Source organism: Molothrus aeneus, chromosome 19 (assembly GCF_037042795.1).
Source record: "Molothrus aeneus isolate 106 chromosome 19, BPBGC_Maene_1.0, whole genome shotgun sequence".
NCBI classification, from domain to species: domain Eukaryota; kingdom Metazoa; phylum Chordata; class Aves; order Passeriformes; family Icteridae; genus Molothrus; species Molothrus aeneus.
In genome coordinates, this window is record NC_089664.1 from 6,172,371 (window position 1) to 6,199,220 (window position 26,850).

At 51.8% G+C, this 26,850-nt stretch overlaps 1 protein-coding gene across 1 annotated transcript; it reads left to right on the forward strand.

Moving 5' to 3' along the window:
* Window positions 1-33: 33 nt before the first annotated feature.
* Window positions 34-26,850, forward strand: PTPA (protein phosphatase 2 phosphatase activator). Its single transcript, XM_066562751.1, has 10 exons — window positions 34-408; window positions 2,427-2,527; window positions 3,692-3,778; window positions 8,646-8,771; window positions 9,482-9,599; window positions 11,068-11,167; window positions 12,035-12,159; window positions 12,644-12,744; window positions 17,189-17,296; window positions 22,265-26,850. The coding sequence occupies exons 1-10, from the start codon at window positions 384-386 to the stop codon at window positions 22,337-22,339; spliced, it is 966 nt and encodes a 321-aa protein (XP_066418848.1). The 5' UTR covers window positions 34-383; the 3' UTR covers window positions 22,340-26,850.

The window sequence follows — 26,850 nt, forward strand, 5'->3', positions numbered from 1 at the left end:
GGAGTGGGGCGAATCCCGCGGTGCCATCTTTGGGAAAGGCAGAGCGATGCTCTGAGCGGAAGGAGCGCCGCGGCCGGTGGCGGAGCCGTGCTGCGGGCCCACTCTCCGCTGCCTTCTCCGGGAGATGGTGAGGAGGGTCCTGTCTCTCGCCCCTCCGCTGCCCTGCGCGCACACCCATCCCTCCCTGGTGTGGGCAGAGAGGGCCGCGCCCTACACAAACATGGCGGCGTGAACACGACGGTGGCCGGCAGGGGCCGCTCCGCCGTGTGACAGCCCCGGGAACGACAGGGCCGGGCGGCGTGCCCTGCTCAAAGATGGCCGCCGGCGGCTTCGGCGTGCGCGGAGGTGGGAGGTGAGGGGCGGCCGGGCCGGGCTGCGGGAAGATGGCAGAGAGCGAGCGGCGGGCAGGTGAGCGGCGGCCGGGGGGCTCTGGGAACCAGCGGGCTGTGGGCTGCGCTCGGGGCCTCTCAGGGCCGTGCTCGGGGCCGGGGAGCGCCAGTACAGGGCCCCACGCTCCGGGGATGCCGGGCCGAGGGCGCCGGGCCCGGGTTGCGGGGGGCGGTGGCAGCAGCGCCTGGCCCGGGGAGGGGGAGGAAGGGGGCGATTTTCTGAGGGTGTGAAGGACTTGGGGCCCCGAGTCTTGGCACCACCCCAGGGCGAGGTTGGTGGTCGGGACTGAGGTTCTGGATCGGGGATCCCTGTGACCCCCAGCCCGGATTTGTGGCTGGTTCTCTTTAACTCCCGCTCCTCACACCGTGACACGAGCCTGAAAGTGCCTCCTCTGTCCAAGCTGCTCCTCGTCATAAAGCTGACCCGCCGTGCTCCATCATACCAGGCTTGGACTCCTATGTACTCATCCCAGAATACTGTAACCCCTGCAGCCCTCACTGTTTCCTTCCTTGAGTATTCCTGGTCTCCTCACCAAGAGGAATCGCACAAAGTGTGGGTCGGAAGCAGTGATGGCTGAGAAACAAACACAAAGAGAGGAAAGGAGTTCTGTTAATGGCAAACATGCAGATCAGGACAGTGCCCTGGGATTTGTGTCACCTGTACTGATGGACACATCAGTATTTGCCTTTTGAGTTCACTTCTTGGGAGTTTTTCATTGTTTTCATGTTATAAACTCTTAAATACAGAGCTCCATTGCTGTGGTGCCAGTCACTGTGAATTTTCAGAAGAGAGACACATGTGTCTTTAATTTAAATTCATCACATATTGTTCCTCTCATCCTCCTACCTGGGAGTTTTGCTGTAACTTCTGCAGGAATGAACTGAACATTGCAACATTCAGGGCAGGAGATGAGGCTGATTTGTTCTGTGCATGGGGAATGTGAAAGGCAGAGAGAGAAGTTAAATGATTGTCAAAGGTTGTATGAAAATCTACAGTGGACTCTGGGTAGTTCCTGGGACTTTGGATCCCTTTTAATCTGATCTTGCTGCTAGAGAGCATTGTGGAAGAGGCTGCTGATGGTTCTGGATGGTGTTTTCTATCTAAATGCAGCTGATGATATTTTAAGGAGTTGGAGTTTGGTGGTGTTTGTTAGGGAGACAGTGCCTGAACTGGCTGGGTTGAGGACAGCAGTTGCTGGAGTGTGTCAGGGCAGCTGGTGCTGCATAAATACCTGCAGATTTTCTGGGTTTGAAAAGGTGAACTGAATGACTCTGACAGAATTCATTAATTGACATTAGTAGCCAGGTTCTTTGACAGTGCTCTCTGCACTGCCTCTTCCTATTAAAAGTTGCACTTAAAGGAGCATAATACAAATTACTTTAAATCTCTTGGAACTTTTCTGGTTCTGCAGGTTGGGCCCTGGGTTCAGATGCTGGAGAAAAGATCCCCTCTGATTCATTAGCAGCTCACATTTGCATTAAATATTGCATCCTAGGCTCTGAGAGGGCTTTGAAATGAAACAATCTTCACAGCTTCCACCTGGAAGAGGCTGTGTCCCATCATCCCCCAAGTCCTGGACCAGAGCTGTGGCTCTGGGCTGCCTTTATTGCACTGCTCCAGCTTGTCCATGCAGGAATTATCCTTTCTAGAGGAATGAAGGTCAGGCTTAACACTTAAAAACAAGGCAGAGTTAGTTTGTAGGAGAGCTCAGTGCTTCAGCATGACCTGAGGCTTGGCTGCACTAGACAGAAATAATTAAACTGGCTGGATGTTGCTTTTATCTCCTGCACTAGTCTCTCTGTCTGAATGGGAAATGCATCTTTAACAATGAAAACAGACATAATGCTTCTGTCTGAAGGCTTGCAGTGTCCTTAGGAGGACGTTGATGAGGAGGACTTGGTGAGATTACAGCCCAGCTGGGACGGATTTGTGTGCTTTATATCTCCTGAGAAATAAAGCTCATTTCTAAGTGAGAAAAATACAGGATTTCTCCTTCCCCAGTGTCTCTGTTTTATCTCTTTTTTTGCATCTCCCAGGCACCTCTGAGGAGGTGGCTCCTCCTGTCCAGCAATGCTTCATGGTCCCCAAAAAGGAGATAAATGTGGTTTCTGACATGGCCAAGTGGAAACGATCTCAGGTATGGCTCTGGGGACAGGGAATACTGGGAAATGCTGCTGATCTTTTGGTGGCAGCCAGGTCTGGTCTGGGAACAACCAGGAACTAAAGGAGGCTTGGGCAGAGAACGGGCAATAATGGAATTTGTGTTTTAAAGAAGAAGAGTTGGTGTTTGTTTGTCAGAAAATTACTTGGCAGTAATGATTACTGCTTCCTCCCAACAAGCTGGATGAGAAGCTGGTGACTGTTTCATCCTTCCTGGCCTGTGCTTTTTAACCAAACTGGATTTACCCAGCCCTGTTTGAGCTCACCTTAAACATGCTGCCTGGCCTTGGTAGCACCAGCCTGGGTTGGTTCCTTCCCACTGTGCTGTTCTGGAAAGGACTCTAGAGCTGAGCCCTTCAATTTCCTGGATAATTTTTGTTTACAGCTTGTGTGGAGCTGGTGGAACAAGCAGGTTCTCTCCTCTCTGCCTTTGAGGGATCGGGGTGTTGGCCCAGACTTGTCCCACCTCTTAGGAGCAAATTCTTGCTTGATGACTGATGAGAGATGTCTTGAGGGAAGCTGAGGTTATAGCCAGGTGTCAAACAAACCTCTGGGTGCAGCTTCCAATTTCAGTCTCCTGGGTTTAAGGACTTGCTCCTGGTCAGGATTTTGAGGCAGGGAGGGAGAAGTGGCAGTGTGCTGCTGCAGAGCTGCACTGAGGTGGTGCTTCCAAAGCAGCAAATCTAAAGAGAGGAGGAGTGAGGAGCCTGGGCTGTCTCCCACTTCCCTTTTGTGAGCACAGGGGAAGAGTCTGAGGCGGAAAGGGAAGGCAAAGTACAGGACTGGGAGGAGCAGTGCAGAGCACGATGCCTGGGCACAGCTGAGACTCTGCGGAACTGAGGGGTTTGAATTTGACCTGATGGGAGCTGAGGGAATGATTTTGGGGTCAGTGTGAGCATTTTTAGGATTCTCCTTTCTGTAATTTTCGCAGCGATGCAATTGCCGCCTGCCTCCTGCTTCTGGGGCTGCCAAAAAGAGCAGTAATTTCACAGCAAGCCCTGCAGCCCCGGGTGTCTCCAAGGAAGCTCTGTTGTGTGCTGGGAGAGGTTCCCTTGGGGTGTAGGATGCTCCTGTGCTGTGCTTTGTGCTCTGACAGACCCTGGGCTCTCCCTAAAGCTCTGCCCTCTTGGTGTTTTCACAGGCATATGCAGACTACATGGGCTTCATCCTCACTCTGAATGAAGGTGTCAGGGGCAAGAAGCTGACCTGTGAATACAAAATTTCAGAGGTAGGACAAGAGTTTGGATCCCCTTGTTACTTCTTTCCTGCCTTTTTTCACCTTCTTTTTTTTGGCTTTACAGTGAGTATTTCCTGGGTGAGGAATGAATCAGTAACTTATCTGGGAGCCAAGGGAGATTGAATGTGGTTGGGCTGTGGTTGGGAATGCAAATGTCAGGGTGCCATCCTCCCCTCAGGATGCAGAGACTCTGGATGTGCTTGGTGGATGGGAAATTGAGCAAGTGGGCAGAGGCAGAAGTGATGCTTTGAAGATGTGATATTCTCTCCTGGTTGCAGGCAAAAGGCTGGGATATCTCTGCCATTCCTGTCCCCCAAGTGGTTTTTCTGTACAAAAATCCATGGGCAAAAACTTCTTCTCAAACCACTTCTCTCCCTGTCCCTTCTCGTTGCTCAGACTGTTTAATTGCACCCAGCTCCTCAGCCCAGGCTGTAGCTGAGTTGTGCAAGCTCTGGTTGGACAGCTGTGACCTCAAGGTGTGTCACCAGCTGCACCTGCCTTGCCCAGGGTCCTGCTAAAGGTCCTGGGGCCTGCAGAGCTCACAGGGCTGCTGGGTTGGGCTGGGAGATTTCAGCTGGGCTGGGAGGTGGCAGAATCTCCCCTTTAAAGGTGTTGAGCAGAAAGCACCTGGTTTTCCCTTTGCATGAAAGTGACTGTCACTTGTCCCTGCCTGCTGCCAGAGCCAATTTTAATGGCTGTTCACCTTCTCAGGGCACAGTGGAGCCAGAGGGAAAGGGCAGGCACCCTCAGTGGTGTCACTGCTGCCCTGAGGGCTCTCTGGGTGCTGCCAATCCACAGAGCACACATTGGCCACCAGCTTTGCTTCCTTGTTGCACGCTGAATCCCCTTCCCTCGGTCTGTGCTGCAATGAGGAGATTCTTGGATACATTTTTACTGATCAGGGCTGTGCAAGAAAGCTGAGAGTGATGTATAAAGATCTAGGCAAAATGGGAGCAGACTGGGCCCTGTGTTTATAGCTTCATTCTGGTGTGGGAAGGCAGCTGATGGTGGTGTTTAATCCAGTATTCATGTTTGAAGTACTGTGTTGAGTCCAGCCTTCCCTTCCAGGAGCCAGTGTGAATGAGAAACTCCCCTGTAGTTCATGGAGGGGATCAGGGATAATGAGTCTCTCCCTAACAGGCTTTGTGCCCCTCTTTTGTTCCTTCAATTAAGTAGAAACTGCTGTCAAATGCTGCTCTTGCTTTCTGCTGTTTGCATTTCACCTTTGAGTTTTGTCTTTGTCATGATCTAGCTTGTTCCCAACCATTCACAGAGCACTTCTAGGGAAACAAAGCATTAAAAATGAACAAAACAAAGGAGGGGGGGGAACCCAACCCTCTTCACAAGCCCTTTGAGCTGTCAGGAAAAGCTGTACCAGTGCTGTGTCTGCAGAGGAGCCCTCTTGGAGTGAATGTTTTCCATCCATGGTCCCAGTCCAAGTAACAAACAAGAGACACAATCCCAGCTGCTTGGGAAGTGGCAGGGAACAAATCTCATTCCCTGCACACTGAGGAGAGCAGAAGCCTGAGACTTGAGGCACAGGTGGAGCATCCCCAGGGTTGTCTTGTTGATGAGGTTGCTTGTTCACACAGGCTCCTTTGTAGATCAAACTGCTTATCTGTGCTTTTAAAGGCTCAGCCCCTCGTGGCCTCTTCTTGCATCTCTGCTCAGCTTTCTTCTCTTTTGCTGTACCTGCTACCAATGTGCTTTTGTGCCATCCCATCTTCGTCCCTGATCAAATGCCAGGGACACCTTCCTTTGGCAAATGACCTCCTGAAATCCTTCCTGCTGAATGCATATCCACTCTGTGACTTACTGGTATTGCTTTGCCATGGAATAAAAAATGGAAGTATGGTGTGCTCCGCTTTGAAAGAGGCAGCTTAGTGGTTTCCAAAGAGTGTGTGTCAATATCAACCTTTCTGCTGGATCCTGTGGGGGCTGAGCCCCCTTGGAGACTTCCTGAGCTTGCTCTGCTCCTACTGACACATTGTGTGGAGCTGTCCAGGGTTTGCTGCAGGCATCTGACAGGCACTGATAGCAGACTCTGGCACAGACACTGTGTCTGGCACAAGGTTGTGTGAGTGATAGGCTGTGACCTGCCTTCCCCTCCTGGAGGGAGTGCTTTCCACGTGGGGATCCATCAGCAACTTGCTGGGGCTGCAGCCTGTAGCAGTGCCTTGGATCAGAGGTGCAGTGCAGTGAGGAGGATGAGGTTAATTTTTGCCATGCAAGGAGCAGATCTTCCTGTCAAACAGCCCAATGCACTGGGGGAAACTGGTCGGTCTTGTGGCTTGCTCTGCTTCCAGGAAGGAAGTGGGGGAAGCAGCAAAGGCTCTGATTTTATCAGCTCCCCATTCTGACAGGGCCTGAGGAGCCCAGAGGGGGAGAGTTGGTCGCCACAGGCAGCTTTGGCTGCCGTGATGCCTCCTCAGCACCTCTGTCTGCCTGGCCCCTGCTCTTGAGAGCTGCTGACAGGTCTGTGCTCTGTAGGAAGCCCTGTGGTTTGCCTTTGGGACCGGTGGCAGACTCAGGGTCAAGGAGATGCAAAATCAGCACAACGAGAAGAGCAAGGAGAGCAGGGGGGAGGCTGCCCTTGCTTTGATCACTGAAAAGGTAAAGCAAAAATAGAGCTTAAAAACCCAGCCAGGCAAAACAGGCTGCAGTGGTGCTGATGGCTGTGTCCCCATAAGCTCCTTTCTCCCCCACAAGGGTCAGCCCTGGATGTACAGGCTTCCTCTGCTGGACAATGGGAAGCTGCTTCTTTTAGTTACCCCCTTTTCAAAGGGCCTTGAGCCCAAAATGAGCCACAGCTCTTTAATTATTTATTGATGTGGCTGAGCCAGCAGCTGGGTCCTGCTCTCCTGTGTTCAGTGGAGCTGGGCTTTTAATCCCTTTAAAGGCAGTGAGTGGGGAAGGGGAGGTTGGGCTCTCTGCTCCCCAGGGAAGGAGCTGGTCCATGCCAGCCATTTATCCAGGCAGCACCGAGTGCTCGTGGAGAGGGTTTGAAATACGGTGGCTGCTCATAATGAGCTGCTGGTGCCGGCGGATAAATCACCAGCACGATTTAATTATTTAATGCAACCCAGTGCTGGGGATGCTGTTGCTTAATTGGAGGGGAATGCAATAGCCAGGAAGGAGTAGGACTGAGTCCAAATGTGGCCCAGTGCAATGGGAATGTGTTTGATTCCTACAGTGTTTTGGGAGCAGGGAGCTGATGCAGAGGGGGCTTTGGTCCTCATGTATGTGGGGCACTGGTCTGTTAGTGCCTCCAGGGTCACCCAGAGCTTTAGGCTGTCTTGTCCCTTTTTTTGTGCTCTCAGTGTGTTCAGGTCTTGTCCCGGTCTCTGGTCTGGCTCAGTGGCCAAATGTTGGGGTCCTGGTGTGGGAGGATCCCACCATGTCCTTGGGGTGGCACCTCAGGAGTCACTGTCTGGGGAGGGCTGTGTCTGCCATGAGACCCTTCCCCCCAGGAGTGACCTGCAGCTGGTTCAGTGGCAGCACAGCTCTGCCATGCCTGGCTCTGCCCACCCCCTCTGAGTGGCACTTCAAGGGCTGGAAACTTGCTGGGCTCTGCTGTTTCCTTGTCCTCCCGACAGCAGCGTGAAGAATTGAACCACAACCCAGGAGACCAGCCAGCTTCACACGGTCGATGCCTCCAGCAAAGTCAAAGCCGCCGCCGCTCCTGCTGTCCTCTTTGTCCCCTTGAAGGAGGAATCCCCTCTCGAGACAGAGGAGCCTACATTGCCCGGGGCCTGGCCAGCTGCTGTGGCGGCTGATGGCTCTCCAGCTGCTTGGAGTCAGGCAGGGAGAATCCCAGAGCCTCTGGCAGGCTTGACCAGTTGTCAGCAGAGCCTTCTGAAACTGTCTGGAGCTGATAAAAGTGCTGCCTGTGGTGTTGCCTCTTGGTATGGGGGAGTGTAGCTGTTCTCCAGCCATTTGGGCCAGCCAGGGAGATGGTGTGCATTGGCCAGCTCTGGTCTGACAGCACAACTGGAGACATTGTGCTGCTCCATCTGCTGCCCCTCTTTTCCTTCCACATGGGTCCCTCACTTCCAGCACTGGGTGTGAGAAACATGGCTGTGGTCTTGCTGTTGTTGCTGTCTTCCCATCAGCTTTGTGTTTGAATTGAGACATTTCTCTGAGAGTTTCTCATTCCTGTTCTGATGGGAGCACTGGTGCGCTAACCAGGCTGCCTCTTCCCCTGGGTAGGTTGTATTTTGCCACATGCAGTGGGTGTCCCTGGGCTGGAGCTGCCTGGTGGTCTGGCTGGTAGGAGTTTGAGGCAACAGGAGTTGTGCTGAGAAGGGTGACTTGCTGTACAAATATGCCGTGGTTTAACAGCATCAACTGCTAATCCTGGCTCCTTAGAGACATTTCAGGACAATTATTAGAGCCTTGAGAAGGGCCTTCAAATCATATCATCAGCCAGTGGTGAGGATGCATAGCACTGATATGTGCTGTTTTTTATCCTATGGGGAATGCAGGACCCTTAAGATGTTGAGCCTGAGTTATTGTGCTGAAGGTCCCTTCCCTGCCTCTCAGTCCTGTGAGGACTGTTCTGCAGCTCTTCTCCAAGAGATTTTGCAGCACAGTGCTGTTACAGCTCATGGAAGACTGTGTGGGTGACTGAGGAGTCAGCCTCAGGCTGGGCTTTGTACTGGACTGCTCTCCTGCAGGGAAAAATGGTTTTTCTGTCCCCTCTGTATTTTGAGGAGGATTGGTGCAGCCCATTTCCACATGCCTCTCTTGGGAACCATGGTGTGGGCTTTAATGACTCCCATCAAGGGGAGAGATGTCAGAGACTGAGGACTGCTCTGTTTTATGTCCCTGTGACCCCTCACCCTCCTGCTCTCTGTAGCCCATTGAAAAGCTGGTGGCTCTGCTGAACACCCTCGACAGATGGATCGATGAAACCCCGCCAGTGGATCAACCTTCTCGCTTTGGGAACAAAGCTTTCAGGACCTGGTACGCCAAACTAGACCAGGTGAGCATGTCTGTGCTGTGTAGTGTCACCTGCAGCTCCCACAGAAGGGCAGTGTGTCCAGCAGGGGTGAGAGGATGGCTCTATCACTGTGTGGCAGCCAAGCAGCTCACAGAGGAATTGCTCAGATAAGCCTTGAAGGATCCACCCCTTGATACACATCACTTACCATAGACTTTTCCTCTTGTGAGAGCATATGGGCCATGTTGGCTGGGTCTCCAAGTTCTGGGTGAGTCACAAGGGCTGTCCAAGCCCAAGGAATTTGTAATTTGCTTTGTAATTGCCCACAAAATGAGAGAAAGATCAGGGAAAACTGCTCAAATTCCTTCAGCTCAGAGCACTTGCCCTGCACCAGGCTCTGGAGGTGGCACAGCCCCTGTCCCAGCAGCAGTGGCCTTGCAGCTGCTCTGCTGCTTTTGTCCTGGAGATGGCTCAGTGGGTAACTGGTTCAATGTACTTGGGTGATGAGGCTTTTCTGTCCTACAGGATATGTGTGGCCTGAATAGGTCTCAGAACAAGCTCTCCCTGACTTGTTCCATCTCTGGAGATGACTCCTCCAACAGGAGAATTTGCTCCTCTCTCATGCTACCTCCAGGCATTGCAGAGCACCGCTGCAGCCCTCACGCTGTGACAGCATCTGAGCACAGGGTGCCTTGTTCCTGGGAACTGTGACAGATCTGTGCTCACCCAGGGGAGTCTTTTGTGTCTTTCAGGAGGCAGAAAAGTTGGTGTCAGCAGTGATTCCCAAGCATTTGGCTGATGCTGCCCCAGAAGTGGCTGTGTACCTGAAGGAATCCGTGGGGAACTCCACCCGCATTGACTATGGCACAGGTACCTGGGCTTGCACCCTGGCCAGGGCTGGGTTTGTCAGGAAGGGACCTTTGGAGTTGGGTGCTGTATTTATTTAAATACATCATTACTACTATTTTTAGGGCCAGCTTGAACTGAACATCTTTTTAGGGCCCCCTCACCCCTCTGCCCTGTGTGGGCTGTGACTGAGAGCTGGGGCTGGGAGCTGTGCTAGAGCTGTGACATCCTTTCACATCTCATCCAAGGAGATGGGAACCAAGCTGTTCTGGGATGAGCTGTAGGACATGCATCACTGCATGCAGCAGTCCTGCAGCAGACAGTTTAAAGGGATAAAATATACTAGCTTGAATTGGAACTAGAGTGAGAACCATGTTCATGTTCAGTAGGAGGTGTCCCTAGAGGGACATCATAGTGGTCTGATGGTCCCTAGAAGGAAATCACTGCTTACAGAGGGACTTTGAAGTCTGAAGTTAGAAGCAGATGAGGAGACAGTGAATTGCAGGTGAAGTAACCACACAGGCTTCAGTGAGAACTAAATTCAGAATTGTCTGCATGCTGTGCTCCTCTCTGGAGGATAGCTGTGTCCTCACCAAAAGACAGGAGAGCAGGATGAGTGCAAGGAAACATGGCTTTGGACTTGGGCAGGGAGAGGAAGAGGAGGCTGTGGGTAAAGGCTGAAGGATTGGAGGCTGTGCAGTGCTGGCTGCGGCTCACTGGCACCAGGGGGAGATGTTGTCCTTGGAAAGGCTGGATGAGGTTTGGTCAGCTCAGAGAAGGAAATTCAACCTCTCCTCCCATCCCGTGTGTCCCAAGCCAGGGGCCCATGTCCCAACTCACAGTGTCCAGACCATGGGTGCATTTTGTTCCTACACTGGGAGCTGCACCTGTCCATAGTGTGGAACTGCCCATCTTGTACTCTCCCTTCTTCCCTGGTCCTTCCCACTAAAAGACATTTCTGGGTTTGCTGCTTGTTTCTTTTCCTTGCTGTTAGCTGGAGGGCCAAGCTGCAGAGGCTTAGCCTGAGATCCCAGTACCTTCTGGGACAGACTGTTCCTGGCAGTGTCGTGGGATCTGCATCCTTCCAACACTGGGATATTTTTGTAGCAGCAGGAAATCTGTTTGCTTGCAGATGTGAGGTTCTGTTGCATCCCCCAAGCAGATGACTCTGCAGTGCTCCACTTCCCTTGCTCTGCCAAGCTCCTGGGAAAGTCCCTGCCTTGCTCCCAGCATGCCCAGTTGGAGCTGTTTTCCCTTAAGAACTTCTTTTCTCTAAGTTAATGATCACCTTATGAATGTTTAGAAGGTATAATTCGGATGGGTGCTGCAGGGGGATGAAATATTGTCAGCTCCTGGCATTAACAGTGACAACAGGGTTGAGAGGGGACTGTGAGTGCTGTGATTGCTGAAGAGCTGTTGTGGTGCCCACAGAAAGGTTGTCCTGGGGGCCAGAGACACCTGTGTCATGTCTCTTCTTGTCTTTTAACTCCAGGGCACGAAGCTGCATTTGCAGCCTTTCTCTGCTGCCTCTGCAAAATTGGTGTGCTCAGAGTGGATGACCAGATGGCCATTGTCTTCAAAGTGTTTAACAGGTGAGGTAATGGGAGGAGAAGGGCTAGAGTATTGGGCTGTTTAGGGGGAAGGGTAGAATGGGAAAGCTGAAGATAATTTTAGACAAAGTTAGGAGCAGATGTACATTTTAATGGACTGTACACTGACCCATTATAACTGTCTCAAAAAGAGGTGATGGCCCCTTGTCTTCAGAGGCAGAGTGTCCTTCTGGAAAGTTACTTTAGTGGAGCACAAGTTACTGAACTCTGTGGGTGAGGCTCTGTGCTTTGTGATAGACAGGAATATCTGATCAGAGGATCTAACATCTCTTCAGGCATCAAAAATAAAAAATCTATGCAACTGGCAGGCCTCCACTGCTCCTCTAGATGTGTTTCCAGCTCCAGCTCAGGAGGTAGAGTTGGTAGTGATGAAACTGGTGGAATGGGTGTCTGGAGTCCAGAGATCTAATCCCAGCTGTATCACTGTTTGGTGGCATGGAAACAATTTCCTTCTATAGTATTTCCAGCTTTAATTTTCCACCTGAAAAGTGGAAGTAGTGATTGCTGTAAGGTAGAAAACTCTGTGCTCTTTTGGAGTTGGTGAAGGGATGTGAAGTGTCAATGTTTTCAAATAACAGTGGAGATGAGGAAGGATCTGCACAATCATAACTTTGCAGATAAAACAAACCCCTGCCACTGGATTTCTCTGTGCATTTGGTGTTAGGTACCATCAGGCTGCATTCTATGGCAAAAGAGCTGAATATATATTCTGTGAACTGTGCTGTGTGTGGGGGTCCTGCTTACAAGTGATAAATTGTGTCCTTTGCCCAACTGGTTTTTCTTGTCCTCACAAAAGTCAAAGACAGGAGAAGGCCTTGCCTTAACCCTTCCTGTTCTCTTTGGTCTCAGGTACCTGGAAGTGATGCGAAAACTGCAGAAAACCTACAGGATGGAACCTGCTGGCAGCCAGGGCGTGTGGGGCTTGGATGACTTCCAATTCCTGCCTTTCATATGGGGCAGTTCCCAGCTGATAGGTACTAATAAAAATCTTCTTGTGTCCTGGGTTACCCTCTGCCTCATTTGTCTAGGTTGTAAAGATGATGGGACTTGGGGCTGACTTTTAAATTCAAATATGTCAGATTTGTGTATAATACAGAAGGAGAGTTTGGGGCTTGGATTTTTTTTTTACCTCAGCTTTCCAAATAAAGCTGGTTGGGAGGTGGAAAGCTTCCTTGTGTAGTACTTCAGTCTTTATTGCAATGACTGCAGTGAAGCTTTTTAAAAGGAGAATCTTGGTTTTGGTGCTAAAAAATGCAATTTCTGCTTTGTGGAGTTTTGTCCCTGCAGAGGCACTGGAGTGGGAGATGAGATAAAAGGGAGCAACTCTGTGCTGCCTTTTAAAGAGCTCTGATGGGAGGGTTGTGCTTCTGGGTGAGAGGCAGCACACCACCTGGTTGAACTTGGTCTCAGGGGGGATTACCATACAGGTTACTTCCTGTTGTCTCTTACCTTTTTTAGACCATCCAAGCCTGGAGCCTCGGCACTTTGTTGATGAGAAGGTGGTAAATGAAAACCATAAGGACTTCATGTTCCTGGAGTGCATCCTCTTCATTACAGAGGTGAGGAATGGAAGGTTTGTCCCACAGGGACATTCTCTCGACATTAGATACTTGGCTCTGGCAGAGTTTTTTTCTTCCTCCTTTGCCTGTTTGTTTGCTCTCATGGAACTGTGCAGATGAACCATTGTTGCATGGCAGAGGTGTTCTCCTTGAATGAGCTGAGACAGGGATGTTGAGAAGAAAGTGTAATTAAGCTGGATGGGCTGTGGATTGTAGTTGAAGGGAGCTGTAACAAGTGCAAACAACTTGGGACCATCACTTGGATCAGTCAGTGGGAGCTTATGTGGAGAAGACTGGTTCCTGTAGATACACAAGGAAGATGAAGGGGGAGCTGCAAAATGACTGGGCTTGCCAAGACAGCCTCCCTTCCCTGCAACTCTTGGGTGCTGCCTGGCAGCCCTGGGCCTCCCCTTGCTTAGGGCAGGTTCCCAAGCCTCTGTGCTGCTGTTTCCTCCAGATTCTACTAAAAGAGTTGCCCATGAAATGCATCTTATTTGCAGCTGACCTAGAGCAGAGGTGGTGCTGAGACTCCCCAGCTGGCAGCACTTTCAGGACTGTTTTTGCTCAGGCACTGCAGGGCCCTTTGGAGAGGGGTGGGTGATGCTCAGCTCGTTGGCAGCTCTGGGCTGTTTCTCAGTGAGGGAGCTCATGGCTTGCTGCCTGCAGCATCAGTGCAGGATTTGGCTGTGTTTCTCCCAGTTCCCTCACTGCACAGTCTGGACAGGGAGAGCGAGAGCTACCCACTCTGTTGTGGTGAGGGATTTCTTGTCTCTGGCAGGAGGAAGTTGATGGGATTAATTTGGAAGGACAGAGTGCAGTTCTTCCTTTTGTTCTGTTCACTTTCCCCCTTCCTCGCCTCTCTAATTTAGTGATTAGATGGGAAGGGAGGTTACAGACTATGAACTTAGCCTTTCATGTAGGAAATCTTTATAGGAGCCTTTGGCCCAAACCCCAGGAGGTGCTGTGTCAAGTCCTGCTAAATCTGGTAGGGTTTGTTGGTACTCAGCACCTCACAGGGTTTAACCCTGAATGCCAAGATAAATCATACTGTGGGTAATAAAGAGGTGCTGGTGGAAGAGATCAAGATGAGGACAGGAAACCAGGAGCCAAGATGGTCAAAGATTTATTTTAGTTTAGGCCTCTGTGATATCCAGACAGTGCACTGACCTGTTAAAAAACATACATCTCTTGAAATGTGTGTAGAAGATTCTGCAGTGCCCAGCTGACAGGTGATGTTTAAAATACCCAGCACAGTCCTGCTGCTTCAGGTCACTCTGCTTCTGCCTGCAGAAAGTCAGCTTTTTAGTAGGCTTTTCAAATAAGAGATTTGAGCTCCTTTTCTGCACGTTTGTTGTGAAGCATGGAATTCAGTGTTTCTTCCGAGATCCCCAGTGCCACCTGGTGGCAAGGAGCCCTCTTGGCCCTCCTGCCGCGAGCTGAAGGGGACGGCAGCAACCTGCATCACCAAATCCATGGAATATTCAGTGCATCTCCGTGCGGGTTACTGCTTCATTTTTATGAAGATTTTCCTTTTAAATCTTGGGTTTTTTGCCTCCCAAGCGCCCGGGAAGGCCGTGACTGCCACTAGGGGGGGCGAGGCAGCCTCAGTGCCCTCCAAATGCTTTCTCTCCAAAATCAACAACAAAACAAAATAGCAGGGAAAAAAGATAGAAGGGATTAAAGACTTTAATAAATGAACGATATTATTTTCTTCTGAGCTTGTCATCTGGAAACAGCTCTCCTTTAAAGGTGTTAAGCATGTAACAAACACCACAGCAGTTCCCATAGTGGGCCTTGCCGACATGAGAGCAGGTTTTGTTTCCGACTACAACTGAGGAAGGTTGTTTTCTGTCAGCTGAGAGAATATTCTCTTGAGCAGATACTGTTCTCAGCCCCCAGGTGATGTTTCAGGAATATGAATATACGCTGTTGTGGTGTTTGCCAGGTGTGTATTTAAACCTCAGGCTTTTAAAGCAGTAGCAAGATGATGTCCAGGCTGAACCCACCATGGCTTCCTCCTTAGAGGAGTGCCCAGGCACAGCACTGAATTTTGCATGAGCTGACCTGATGGTGGGAAATCTGCAGGGTGGGTTTGGACCTGAACATACGGTTCTGGAACGGGGTGAGGTTTGCAGAGCTGGCTGGGACTCGAGCTGTTCCCCTGCTGCTGCTTTTGCCTGCCAAAGGGGTGTGTGTGGTACCTGAAAGTGTGAGGATGAGGAAGGTTTGGGAGCATCCCTCTGGTGCCTGCCACACAGGGGCTGTAGAGGACAGTGATGTAGGGCTGCCTGTGGGTGTGCAGAGGAGGGGAGCTGGGTACAACCCAGCTGTTGTGGGGGATCAGTGCACTTGCCCAGATGCTCCTCTGAGCGCTCAGGGCAGGCAGCAGGAATTTCAGCTTCAATCTGGCTTCTAAATTTGGGAAGGGAGGGCTCGGGTTTCTGCTGGAAGGGAAGGAGCTGACAGGAAAGCACGGCCTCAGCCGTCCCCCTCCCCCCTGCACTGACAGAGGAACCATTTACAAAAGGCCGATTCTCTTGGGAACCGAGAGGCAGGAACGCCACGTCTGTGAGTAATTTCCTGCTCAATATGGCTGCTCTGACTCACTCCATTCCCCTGGGGTCACTGCGGGACTGCAGCGCGCTCGCCGCCTCTCGCTCTCCCCCCAGCTCTCCCTCTTCGCCCTTTGTGGCTGGAAGGAGATGATTTTTTTTTGTTGTTCCCCTTCTCGTCCCTCTTATTTTTCCCGCCCCAGCTTGAAACCATAGCCAAGCCATCCCTTGCTGGATGTCTGGATGAGGAGGGCCACAGTGGGCATGAGCTGGGACTGGCCAGCTGTGCCTGCCTCCTTCACTCTCTGCCTTGGGAAGGGGAGAAGAGCACAGTGATGGTGGCTGATGCCAGCTGTGCCCCTGTGAAGGGCGGTGACACCGGGGGAAGGAAGGTTTGGAGTCAAAACCCAGGCAGCCAAACCTCCTGTGTGGGGAGGGGAGGCTCTGATGGCTCAGAGCTCCCTGGCAGCCGCTGCTTTGGGCGCCCACCGGTGCCAAATCCTGGCGCTGGGTAACGCTGTGCTTTGTGTGTGTGCACGTTGATCTCGTGCCCACGAGGGAAGCGTGTGGCGGAGGGGACGGGGAGTGGCTCAGCTGTCATCCCCCAGCTCACAGGAACCTCCGAGGGGAAGTGGAGATGCACCCCTGCTCTCCCAGCACCAGGCAGAGCTGCAGACCCGCTTCCCCTGCTGCTCCAGCCCCACGGCCAGCGGGTTTGGAGCACATCACCCTTCAAACAGTGAGGTTTTTGGGTCCTCCCACCCTCTCCCTCTCTTTCTTTCTTTCTTTCTCTGCTGCAGGCTGGTGTCACACAGGCATTGCAGAAAGGCAGCAGCATTTTCCCAAAGCACATTGATTGGCCCTGCTTGCTTTTTTAGTGAGCAGAGAGGTTGTTTTGGAGGCGCTTTTCCCACCCTCTCTCCAGGCCTGTGCATGCATGGAGGGAAGGGGTTAGTTGTTCGAGCCCCAGGTCGGGAATGAGAGTCCAAGAGATTCCTCTCTCCCCACGCTCCTCTTTAGCGTGAGCTTCGGCCTTGTGGTTTCTGATGTCATGGGAACTTCGCTCAGTCAGAGTGGCTGTGTTGTATTTCTTTCTCTCCCTGAGGGTCTGTTTTTGTTCATGGAGGAGAAGGAGAGACAACCACCCAGGGAATCTACATGCAACTGCCCCTGATTGCAGCTTCCCTCCTGCCCTCCCTCCTCCAAACCCCTCACCCTGGGAGGAGAAACAGCGGAGTATAAAAAAAAAAGGAAAAAAAATGTAAAGCATCTGCTGCAAGCCAGCAGCTCACAGCTCTGGAGCTAGTTTGGAGAGCATGTCCCCTCTGCTCCTGCTTCCCCTAGAGCCCTCCTCAGCTAGAGGCAGGTGTGGAGTGAGCTGTGGACACAGAGCTGCTGCCAACCTGCACTGCCCTCTGTATTCAGGGAAGGCAGCGATGGCTGTCGCTGCTGCTTGTTGTTGATCTGAATGGGGAATGAGTCATTTTCTTGGAAAGCCCAGCAGTGCTGCACTGGGAGGTTTCTGGGTAGAATAGGAACAACGTTGAGCCAAACTCTACTGGGGGGAAGAACGGGACTTATGTGGGGCTTTTTTAATACAGCCATTAAAAGGGAGGTGTGCAGAAGGAGGTCTGATTAGGAAAGCGTGGCAGGAAAAGGCTTAATTTTGTCAGGGAAGGAGGGGAGCTGGATTGCCACGGCTTCATGTGATGTGGCCACAGCGGGAGGGAGCAGGGAGGGAGGGAGGGAAGACGCAGTGAGGTGGCTGCTGCGTGGGTCACTGGGCTTGGTGGGAATGTTTGCTTGGAGAGAGTGTGAGCATGAGTCACTGCTGGTGCACGAGCTTCCTGGCTGGCCCAGCTCCCTCAGCCCTGTGCTTGGGTCTCTTTCAGATGAAGACAGGCCCCTTTGCTGAGCACTCCAACCAGCTCTGGAACATCAGCGCCGTGCCCTCCTGGTCCAAGGTCAACCAGGGCCTCATCCGCATGTACAAGGCAGAGGTGAGTGCTGTGGGCAGGGGGAGGCTGCTCAGCCACACACCTGCTCTCCCACAGCACCCTGGGTCAGCTCCTGTGCTGCTCCAGGTGTGGGGACCCCATCACAGCCATTTGTTACTCCTTGTTGACTGTGGCTTGGGAGCCCTTGGCCCTTCAGGTGCTGCTGGCTTGAAGGAACCTTCTGCCTCGTGTTTGCCCCAAAACCAATCCCAAAGTTGCCATTCCTTGCAAACATGACTTTTGACTTGTCTTGTCTTACCATAGTGCAAGTGCAGATCTCCAAATATGGGCCAGTGTCTTGACCCACTTGTTCTTCTGGTCCACCATTTTACCAGCTAGAGGAGACTTAATTTAAATTACCATCCCATGTTTCAAGAGCCCCAGAGCAGGCTGAATGCTCCCTAATGATTTACCCTTTCTACAAGCCCCATCCATGCCATGTACCAGCCCCGTGAGACCACAGCCACCTCTCTGGTTTGGCCACCCTCCGCCCACCAGCTCTGCTGGCATTGCCCCAGGCTTTCCTGGTGAACCCTGACCTGCAGAACTGGGCAGTTTTGGCTCTCCCTTATCTTCCTTCCTGCTCAAGCTAACCCTGGGCTTGAGGAAGTAGGACAGGAACCTCTGGAGGGAATGGTGTTGGCTCTGCAGGACTCACTGGCTGCACTAAAGCGCTGTTGGAGCAGGGATGGTGGAACTCCCTGCCGGCACTGGCTGGGCGGGGACTGGTGGAAGAATTAATCCCACACCCTGCAGTGCTGCTGGTGTCAGCCATGCTCCTGTGGGGAGCTGGGACAAGCTCCCGTTGCTGGGACACAGAGCTGTGCTCAGGCCCAGCGCACCAAGGGGTTAACTGTGCCTGAGGGCCGCTCCCTCCCCCAGCCCTTCCTCTGCACTGCACATCCTGTGTTTAGGTTCCAGGCCACATACCTCTCTAATCTGTGAGGTGTCACTCCCAGGCCCGCTGGCTCCTTCCGCCCCCAGCTCAGTTTTCCTCCCAGCCTCCAAAGAGGAGAAGTGGGGCTGGGGGCCGACCCCCTCGCCTGGCTGCTCCTGGGAGGGGTGCCCCGGGCTGCTCCTTGGAGAGGGGGCTGTCCCTGGGCTGCAGCTCCAACACAGGCTGGAGACACTGCCCGCTGGAAAACCCTGAGCTGGAGGCTAAGCTGTGAGAGCTGAAGGGGAGACCACAGCACCGTGAGTGCCTTTAAAGTGAAACATGAGTGTCCTAAGACTTAGAGCTTCAATGTGGTCTGCTGCTGCCTCAGCAGCCTTGCTGTAGTCCTTCCTTTCCTTTGGATCAGTTCTTTCATAAGCTGGGTGCTCCCCTGGCATCCCACATTCCCTGGGATGTTCATGTGCTCCTGCCTGGTACCCCACATGCCCCGTGCCATGGTTGCTCCCACCTGTACAGGGCTTGGCAGTGATGAGCCCACAGAGCAGTGCACACGTTCACTGATGTCTTGGGGCCAGCGTGTGCTGGCAGATCTACCTGTCCCCTGGCTGGAGAGAACACTGGGATTCTCTAGAGACTGGGAGATTCTTCTTTGTTCACCCAAGACATGGTCTTTTCTGAAGGCCTTAGTCTGTTTTGAGTAGCAGGTGACTTTCAGTGTGAAAATGCTGGATCCGGTACTGGTAGGTTTCTAGAAATATCTGAGATGTAGCTGTGTCAAGGGGAGAATGCAAAAACTGCTAGGAAAGGTAATGGTACTAATTTAGGCTAAAGTGTAAAAAATGTTGAGTCAACCAAAGAGCTTTAAATTTAGGTTTTTTCCTCAGATAATGTTTATAGGTCTTAAAGGACTAATCCTAAAAACATGATCCTTGTGCAATGTTGTCCTCTCTTGCCATGCCATGGAAGTTGTGTTCACCTGGATAGGCAGAGGAGAGGGGGCACTTCTGCTCAGGGCTCCTCAGTTTTCTTTACAATAGATATATCTTTAGATATAATCTGTTCTGGGGAGTTACCTACCCTGATGCTGGCTTAGCCAGTTCCTGCCTGGCTTGGGAGCTGACAGGGGTGTGGATGTGCACAGGGCAGCATGGCTGGACAGAGCTTTCAGTTATGGTGTGCCTGGGCCTGCAGGTTACACCAACATTTGCAACTGGAGGATCTCTTAGACTGATTTTCTGGGAGTGACACAAGGTTGGGAGTCACTTAACCTTCATCCTTTGCAAACTGAATCTGTCTGGCTGTCTCAGGCCAGGCACAAAGTCACTGCTGGAGGCCTTGTCTCTTTTCTGCTGGCTCCTGGTGTATTTCTGCTCTCTGTGTAGCCTTCACCAGTGCAGTCTCTCTGCAACTGGCCACTGCCAGCATTAGCAGAAGAGAAGTCAGCAGCACCCCTCAAGTACTGACATGGGTCTTTGTCCAGCTCTGTGTGGCAGAGCCTGGGATGTGTGATGGCCAAGAGAGGGAAGATTTGGGGTTGTGGTGTTGCTTTGTCTAACTGGCAAAGTGAGAGCAAGATTTCAGGTTTTATTTGTTTTCCCCTCCCTTCTCCCTGTCCCTCTGATCACCCATTGCAATTAGATCAGGTGAAATCAGACACTCAGCTGGAGGCTCCAGCTCTGTAACACACCTGGGGTGCCTGAGAAGCGCTGGGTGCTGGATGGTGCTGGCCAGGACTGGGACTGAGTGGGGGCAGCAGCAGAGGAGGGGGTCACTTGCTGGAAACAGACCAGGAGAAATCCCACTTGGTGGGAGTGGGGCAGCCCCCAGACCTAGCTCATCTAAAAAGCACTCCAAAGGCTTTATCTCTTCTCTGTCTCCTCTATGGGATGGCTTTAAACAGCTGACAGAAAGCTGAGGTGTGTCTGTGTGTCCAGGAGCTGTGGTCTGGATCCAGGCACTCCAGGGCAGATGAGCAGTAGACTGAAGACAATGTGTCTTCAACTCTGTGTATTTATGAAATCCCAAATGTGACTATTTATAATATAATCCCAAATGTGACTATTTTTAATATAATGGGTGAAGATGTGTTTGCTTGAAAGTCCATGGGCTTTTCATATTCTCTCCATCAAAGGCAAGTGAAGAAGTTGACAGAATAGAGTGTGGTTAAAGCAGCAGCCTTGATGTTTTTCCCCTGAGCCTGCTTTTGAGTCTCCTGACCTTTCCTTCTCTGCAGTCAGTCAGGAAATACTTTCCATTGTAACTAATCTAGTCCCAGTTCCATCTTTAAAGGTTGGACTTGGTGCATGAATCTACTCCCCAGTTGAGTCCCAAGCAGACCTTCAGTGGGATCAAGATGGTGGCAAGAAGAAATAAGCCTGAAATTGAGCAGGGTACAGTTGAGTTGGGTACAGTTTCATCCACAGCTGATGCAAGGAAGGCCCTGGTGCTCTGTACAGCTGATAATTCAGTAAACTTGTGCTAGTCCTTCTGAATAGAGGAGGAGAAATTTCTTGCTTGTCTCCTCTTGAGCTGGTGGTGTGTTACATGGAATGGATACCCCTTCTTCCCACTGGTGGTAAAGTCTCTTCCTCTGGAGCCCAAACCAGTCTGGTCTTCATGGGACTCCTTGGAGCTAATTGGGCTGACATTTTGAGCTGTCAGCATCTCCAGTGTTTGTTTCTCTCTGCTCTCCCCTCATGCCCGTGTTACCCAGCCCTGCTTCCTCTGAGAGTTTGTCTTAAGTGGTTGTGTGGAGAGACAGCAGCAGCTCTGAGCATTAGGAAGCTTTGAAGGTGACATGGCCTGATGCTCACAGGACTTACTTCTCCTTGCCAAGGAGATTTGTGGTTTTCTGCCTGGCTCTTATTCCCCAGGAGTGGATACAGCCATGCTGTACTTTCACCACCTCCAAACTTGTTTGGCTCCAGTGTGCTGGTGCTTGGAACCAGTTGCCTGACCTCTGGCTCCAAAGGGATTACTGTAGGCCTGGGCTTCTGGGCACTAATCTGCCTGCTTGCCCATGATGACAGCACGAGGGCAGGGTGCCTGTGCCTGAGTCCTGCCTTGAGGTGAGAGCTGTCTGCAGCACACAGCTTCTTCTCCAGCCCCAGAGTATGCCCTGCTGCAGCAAGTCCAGTTTGGCCCCATGGAAAGCACAAGACTCCTTCCTATGGAGAGTTGTAACCACATCATGGCTGAGCACACACTGCTGAGTTCTGTGTGATGGAATGGAGCCTGCTCTGTGCTCTCCATGAGGTTTGGGCAGTCTGAGTCTGCAGTGATTCAAAAACAAGAGCTCTGAGTGGCTCTGCCAGGCAAGTGCTGGCAAACTCTGGCGTTGTTGACCACAGTCCATGACCTTCCTGCTGTTGGCTGGTGAGTGGAAGGGACTGTGCCCTTGCAGCACTGCTCACCGTACACAGAGCCCTGGTGTGGCTGCAGGAAGCTCCTCTGAGCTAATCTGCTTTGTAGTGGATCTGTGTGACTGACCTGTGATCCATTACTCTTCAATGGGAGGTGGGAATTTCAGGGGTGAGGGGCTGTTAGAAATAGGATCATATCTTAAACTATGGCTGCAAAATCACTGGTGCTTGTCCATCAAAGACCTGAGAGTCTGGAATGCAGTTTGGGCAGTGCCTTGCAGCTGCAGAGTGGTGCCTCAAACCCAGAGTGTTGGCACTGGCCTGGAGGGGAGAGTCTCTCTGCCCCAGGGGATTCTGCAGTTCTCCGTGTTTGTAGGGTGAAACTCTTCAAAGACATCAGCTCGAGCAAGGAGAGTGGTGAGGGAGAAAGCTGCTGACATAGACATGCTGCTTCTGCTCATGCTCCAGGCCTCCCCATACTGAATTTCAGTAAGAAAAAGACTCTGGCTGAAGGGAAGGGGATGGGATTATGAAGTGCTACTGGCCTGAGAAGCCTGACTGGAATGTGTGGGGGAAAACATGGGGCTGATCCTCTGCCTTTGTCTGAGCTGAGTGGCCCCGAAGCCTGACCCTGCGGGCAGGATGTGGCTCAGGCTGTGTGTGTAAGGTGGAAATGTCTCCTGAATTCACCTCTCTTTATCTCTCCTCCTGCAGTGCCTGGAGAAGTTTCCTGTGATCCAGCACTTTAAGTTTGGCAGCCTGCTCCCCATCCAGCCTGTGACATCTTAAGGAGACTGCAGGAGGAGCCGAGGCAGCGGAGGCACAGCACGGCGCTCTTCCTCCTCCCCTCACCCCTCCTCACCACCCAGCCCATCCATTCCTGCACATCCTCATCGGCAACCACAGATCCAAAGCACAGGGATGGGACCTGGAGCAGCTCCTCCTGCACGTCCTCACCCTGGGGACATCTCGCCAGCGGCCGAGCCGGGGCCGCGCTGCTCCGCTGTGCCTCGTCCCTGCTGGGAATGGGGATGGGTTTGAGCAGAAAAGGCCTTCTGCTTGGCTTCCCAAGAGAAAGGGGTGTGGAGGGGAGGAAGGCACGTGTGTATGTGTTGGGCAGTGCTAAGTGCAATTTCCCTTTTGAATTTCATTGGAGTTTCCTGTTGCTGTTTGCTTTGGGAAACGGCTGCGCGGGGTGAGGTGTGAGCCTGTGCGTGTCTGTATCAGCCAGCTCTGCCTGCACTGGAGGTCTGAACTGGGAAAAGGGAGTTGTAGGGAGTGTCTGTGGGTTGTGGAAGCCCAGGGTACCGTCTCTCCCTTTTTCTGGGTAAGGAGAGCACCCTCCCTCCACCTCTTCTGCAAGAGGGTCTTCCTTTCTCACTAGCACCTCTTCTCTTGGGTGAAGCTAGGAACCTTCTGGGCTGTGGGCATCTGAGCTGGCTTTGGAGCTGGAGACAAGGTCCCTGGAGGGACCCAGCTCTGTGGGAACAGCTATGCAAAGACACTGCTCAGGCCCCCTCTGAACTGGCACAAGCCCTGACACATTCACACACATCCATAACTGGGTCCAACCTGCCCTCTGCAATCCCCTGCTTTGCTGCTCTGGGGCTGGGCTGGCCTCAGTGGCACAAGGTGACTGTGGTTGCTCCTGCTTGGTCATAAATTGTAGTGACACCCCCATGGCAAAGGGATTTCCCCACAAAGCAGCAGGATCCCCAGCTCTTTGAGGGGGACATCCTTGGAGCACAGGCAGCATGAGGGGACAGCATGCAGCTTCTCATGCATTCATATACTCGTGCTGGAAACAAAAACATAAGTAGCCCAGGACAGCAGGTTATACCTGGAGAAAGCTCTTTCCCTTTGTGCTTCCCTGCTGATGTTGCTGTGCTGGACCTCAGGCAGGGGAACCACACTTGCAGTGCCACCAGCAGCAGTGTATTGAAGACAGGTGGTGTGGATCACACCAGCAGCATCACTGGAGGGCAGAAAGGGCTGGTGCTGTTTTTAAGATGAGCTGTCTGTCCACAGGTCATGACCAAGCTGGTGCACAGCTTTGCAGCTGCAGTGGGCTTGTTTCTTCTTGGGGTTCCAGGCTGGATGTGGCAGGGACAGAGGTCTGGATTGGTGTTTGCTGGGAATCAGGAGCAGCAGGAATTCTTCCTCTGGCATTCCTGCAGACCATGAAGAGGCTGCCCCCAGCCAAGCTGCTCAGCTTTTGCTGCTGCACTGCTTTGCTGCTGGGGTGGGAGGAGGAAACATGGTTGTGTTTTTTTTCTTTTTTATTATTATTTTTTCATTATTTTTAACAGACCTACTCACTCCCTCTTGTAAAGGCTCTTGCAGGCACTCAGGGGAAGGAGCGTAAAAAAAGAGTCTAAGTTAAGAGAGGCGGTGAAATGTCCACAGAGCTGAAGCAGAGCTTTCTGGCACTGTTGCTGTCCTGTCTGCTCCTGGCTTGGCCCTGGGCAGTGGGTGGGGGACAAGGAGCTTTTGACCTGCCTGAAACAACTATAAAACTTCTATTTTAAATGAAAATGGAAGACTGGGGTTAAGTCTTGTTTTACTGCTAAATGGGATGTGTTTTGTCTTTGCTTTTCAAATGGATCCACTCCTGGAATGTTGCTGGAGATCTGTGTGCTTGCTGGGACTTGATGAGTCCATCTTCAGTGGAGCAGCCTGTGCCTGGAGCAGACTCATGGTGTCTCCACCTGTGTCCCCTCACGTTGCTGTGTCTTTTGGCAGGTGTCCCCATACTTTAAGTAACTGTGCAGCATCTGGCCAGCAATGGCTGAGCAAAAGCCCCTGGTTTTCTCTATCTGCCTGAGGGTCAGGAAAACATCTCTCCAGGTTGTCCTGTGGAAATGAGGCTTCCATGCAAAAGGATGGGTGGAAATTTTGACATGGATACATGGGAGGGACTCCAGGAATGTGGAATACAGCACCAAAAAAGGGTGGAGAGGTGCTTCCTTCCCCTGCAGCTGCAGCATTGCTCCCTGGGACAGTGTCCCTGGGCTTGGGACCTGCGGAGGCGGTGGGAGGAGGCTCACGCACAGCTTTGTGTTTGTTGTTCGCCCGAGTCTGCACATCTGTCCTGCTGGGGATTTTGGGATGTCAAGCAGCTAATTCTCGTTTGAGTCCTCTCAGCCCGCTTGAGATGTGCCCTTGTCACGTGGCAGCCACTTGCTTTGCCTCCCTCCTGCTCCCAGTGACTCCCCCACGGGCTCAGCTCCTCTGCCCGCGCACGTGGCAGCACCCAGGGCTGCTCCGTGTCCGAAGCAGCACTTGCCACCTCCCCCTGTGTTGTAGGTTTAATTAAAGTTTCTGTGTTTTGCACTGGTGACTGTGTTGTCTCTCTCAGACTGGGTTTGCTCCTGCTTTGGGAGCAGAGCCAGTGAAGCCAATGTCTGGAGCCTTCAGCATAGGGAAGAGGCCCTGTGGAGGCACTTGCCATGTCGGTGGTTGACCTCGTGCTTGCACTAAAATTGATTCTTTATTTAACTGCATGATCAAGTACATCTGGTCTGTCTTTGTGTCCTTCCAAGGTGTCTTTCTGTTGTATTGTGTGGTTTATTTATTAACTTTTTTGCTGTGTCCACCCCCCATCCCATCTGACGTTTGGCAGGTAGGTGATGTGCACAGCCTGATCCCAGGCCAGCAAATCTCTTGAAGATCAGAGACTTATAACCAAAGGATGTTTGAGCCTTGTTTCTAAGGCAGGGTGAGAACTGGAACCTTTTCCTTCAGATGTTTTTCCTGTCCTGCTGTAGGAGCTGACTCAGGACTTCCAGCATCAGTGTAGTTCAGCAGCTTTGTTGGACTTATAATAGACCTGGATTAAATTAAACCTAGACCTCACAAGTGGTGGAAGGTATTGTAGCTGCGCTTAGCAAATGCTCCTTGTCTCCGGGTTACATCTTCTCCATCAACACAGGCCAACTGTGTGAGCTAAAAGTGGCAGCAGTGTGGAGGGGTGGATGGTGAGCAGAAATGTCATCTTGGATCACAAATGTTGTCTTTGAAGGCTCTTGAATTCATCTTGAGCACGTCCCTCGGTGAACACGCCATGCAGTGAAGGGGAAGCAGACGTAGCGTGGGTTTCTGGCCATCTTCCCCCTCAGCCCACTGACCAAGCCATTTTCTTTAAAATTCAGTTTTCAGAGCTGGATCTTTGGGGTTGCCCTGCGTAGGCCAGTTCGTGTTGCTGTTTAACAGCTGTTGCCTTGCATGGGGTGCGTTTCGTGAATCGCCGCCAGCCTTGCCCTGTCTCTTCCTTCACTGCCCTCCTTTAGAAGTGATCGCTTATGGCAGCCAGTGATGAAGGAAGAGTTGAAGCAAAGGGAGAGAAGCAGCCTTGTGTGGAGATAGAAGTAACAGAATAAAAATTAGAAGTTCTTGATGTCATTGCTGCTGTATTAACTTGTCCCTGGTGTGTGGCTCAGTTCCACCATGCTGTGCTGGGATCCTGTGAGTGGATAAACGAAGCAGCCCCCACAGCAGGACCTGCAGAATCTGAGTGGGCACTTGACAAGATGAAGATGCACTTTGTACCCCAAGGACCTGGTGCTGAACCACACAAGAGCCCTGGACTCTGCACTGTGTCCCTGCAACTGCACTGGCTTCCTGAGAGAGGGAAGGGGGCAGAAATGGGTTGAAGGAGGTGAAAATGGTTGTTAATGATAACTGCTAAAGTTACCTGAACTCTCCTGCTGCCAGCGTGCTGGTGGAAACCTTGTACAGTTGAGAAGCTCAAAGAATCTTCTTGCTGCTTCAACAAGGACTCCCCTGGCTCAGAGGTAGAATTTAACAGGGCTTTTGGAGGTCATTTCATGCTCTAATATCCAAGAGGAGATATCTTCATCGTTTAACTTTGCTTCCCTTTCAGTGGATGAGCACTCTTGCCATTGACATTGGAGAAAACTCCTTGAACATCCTGGGGACACACAGGGTCTTGTAAAATTGTGCCAAACTTCAAACTAGGATGAGCCAAATTGAAAAAGGGGCTGTCTCCACATCAGATTCAGCGAGGGCTGAACCGTGACGGGCATCATCAGCTTGGAGATAGGCTTGTTGTGAGGAGCACAAGGCTGTAAGCAGGTTTTGGAGGTTAGAAAAGGCCTTTCAGGGGGTGGAGTGGTTGCTTCTGCTTGCTATAAAAAGCCTGGGCTTGGGAATGTCTACACGGGCTGGCTCTGTGCAGGGCATTAATGCAGTTGTCGCTAAAATTGGAACGAGTCCCTCCCCATGTTCCCAGTTGCAACTGTAACATGGATAATAAATAACATCAAAATCCCTCATTAGAA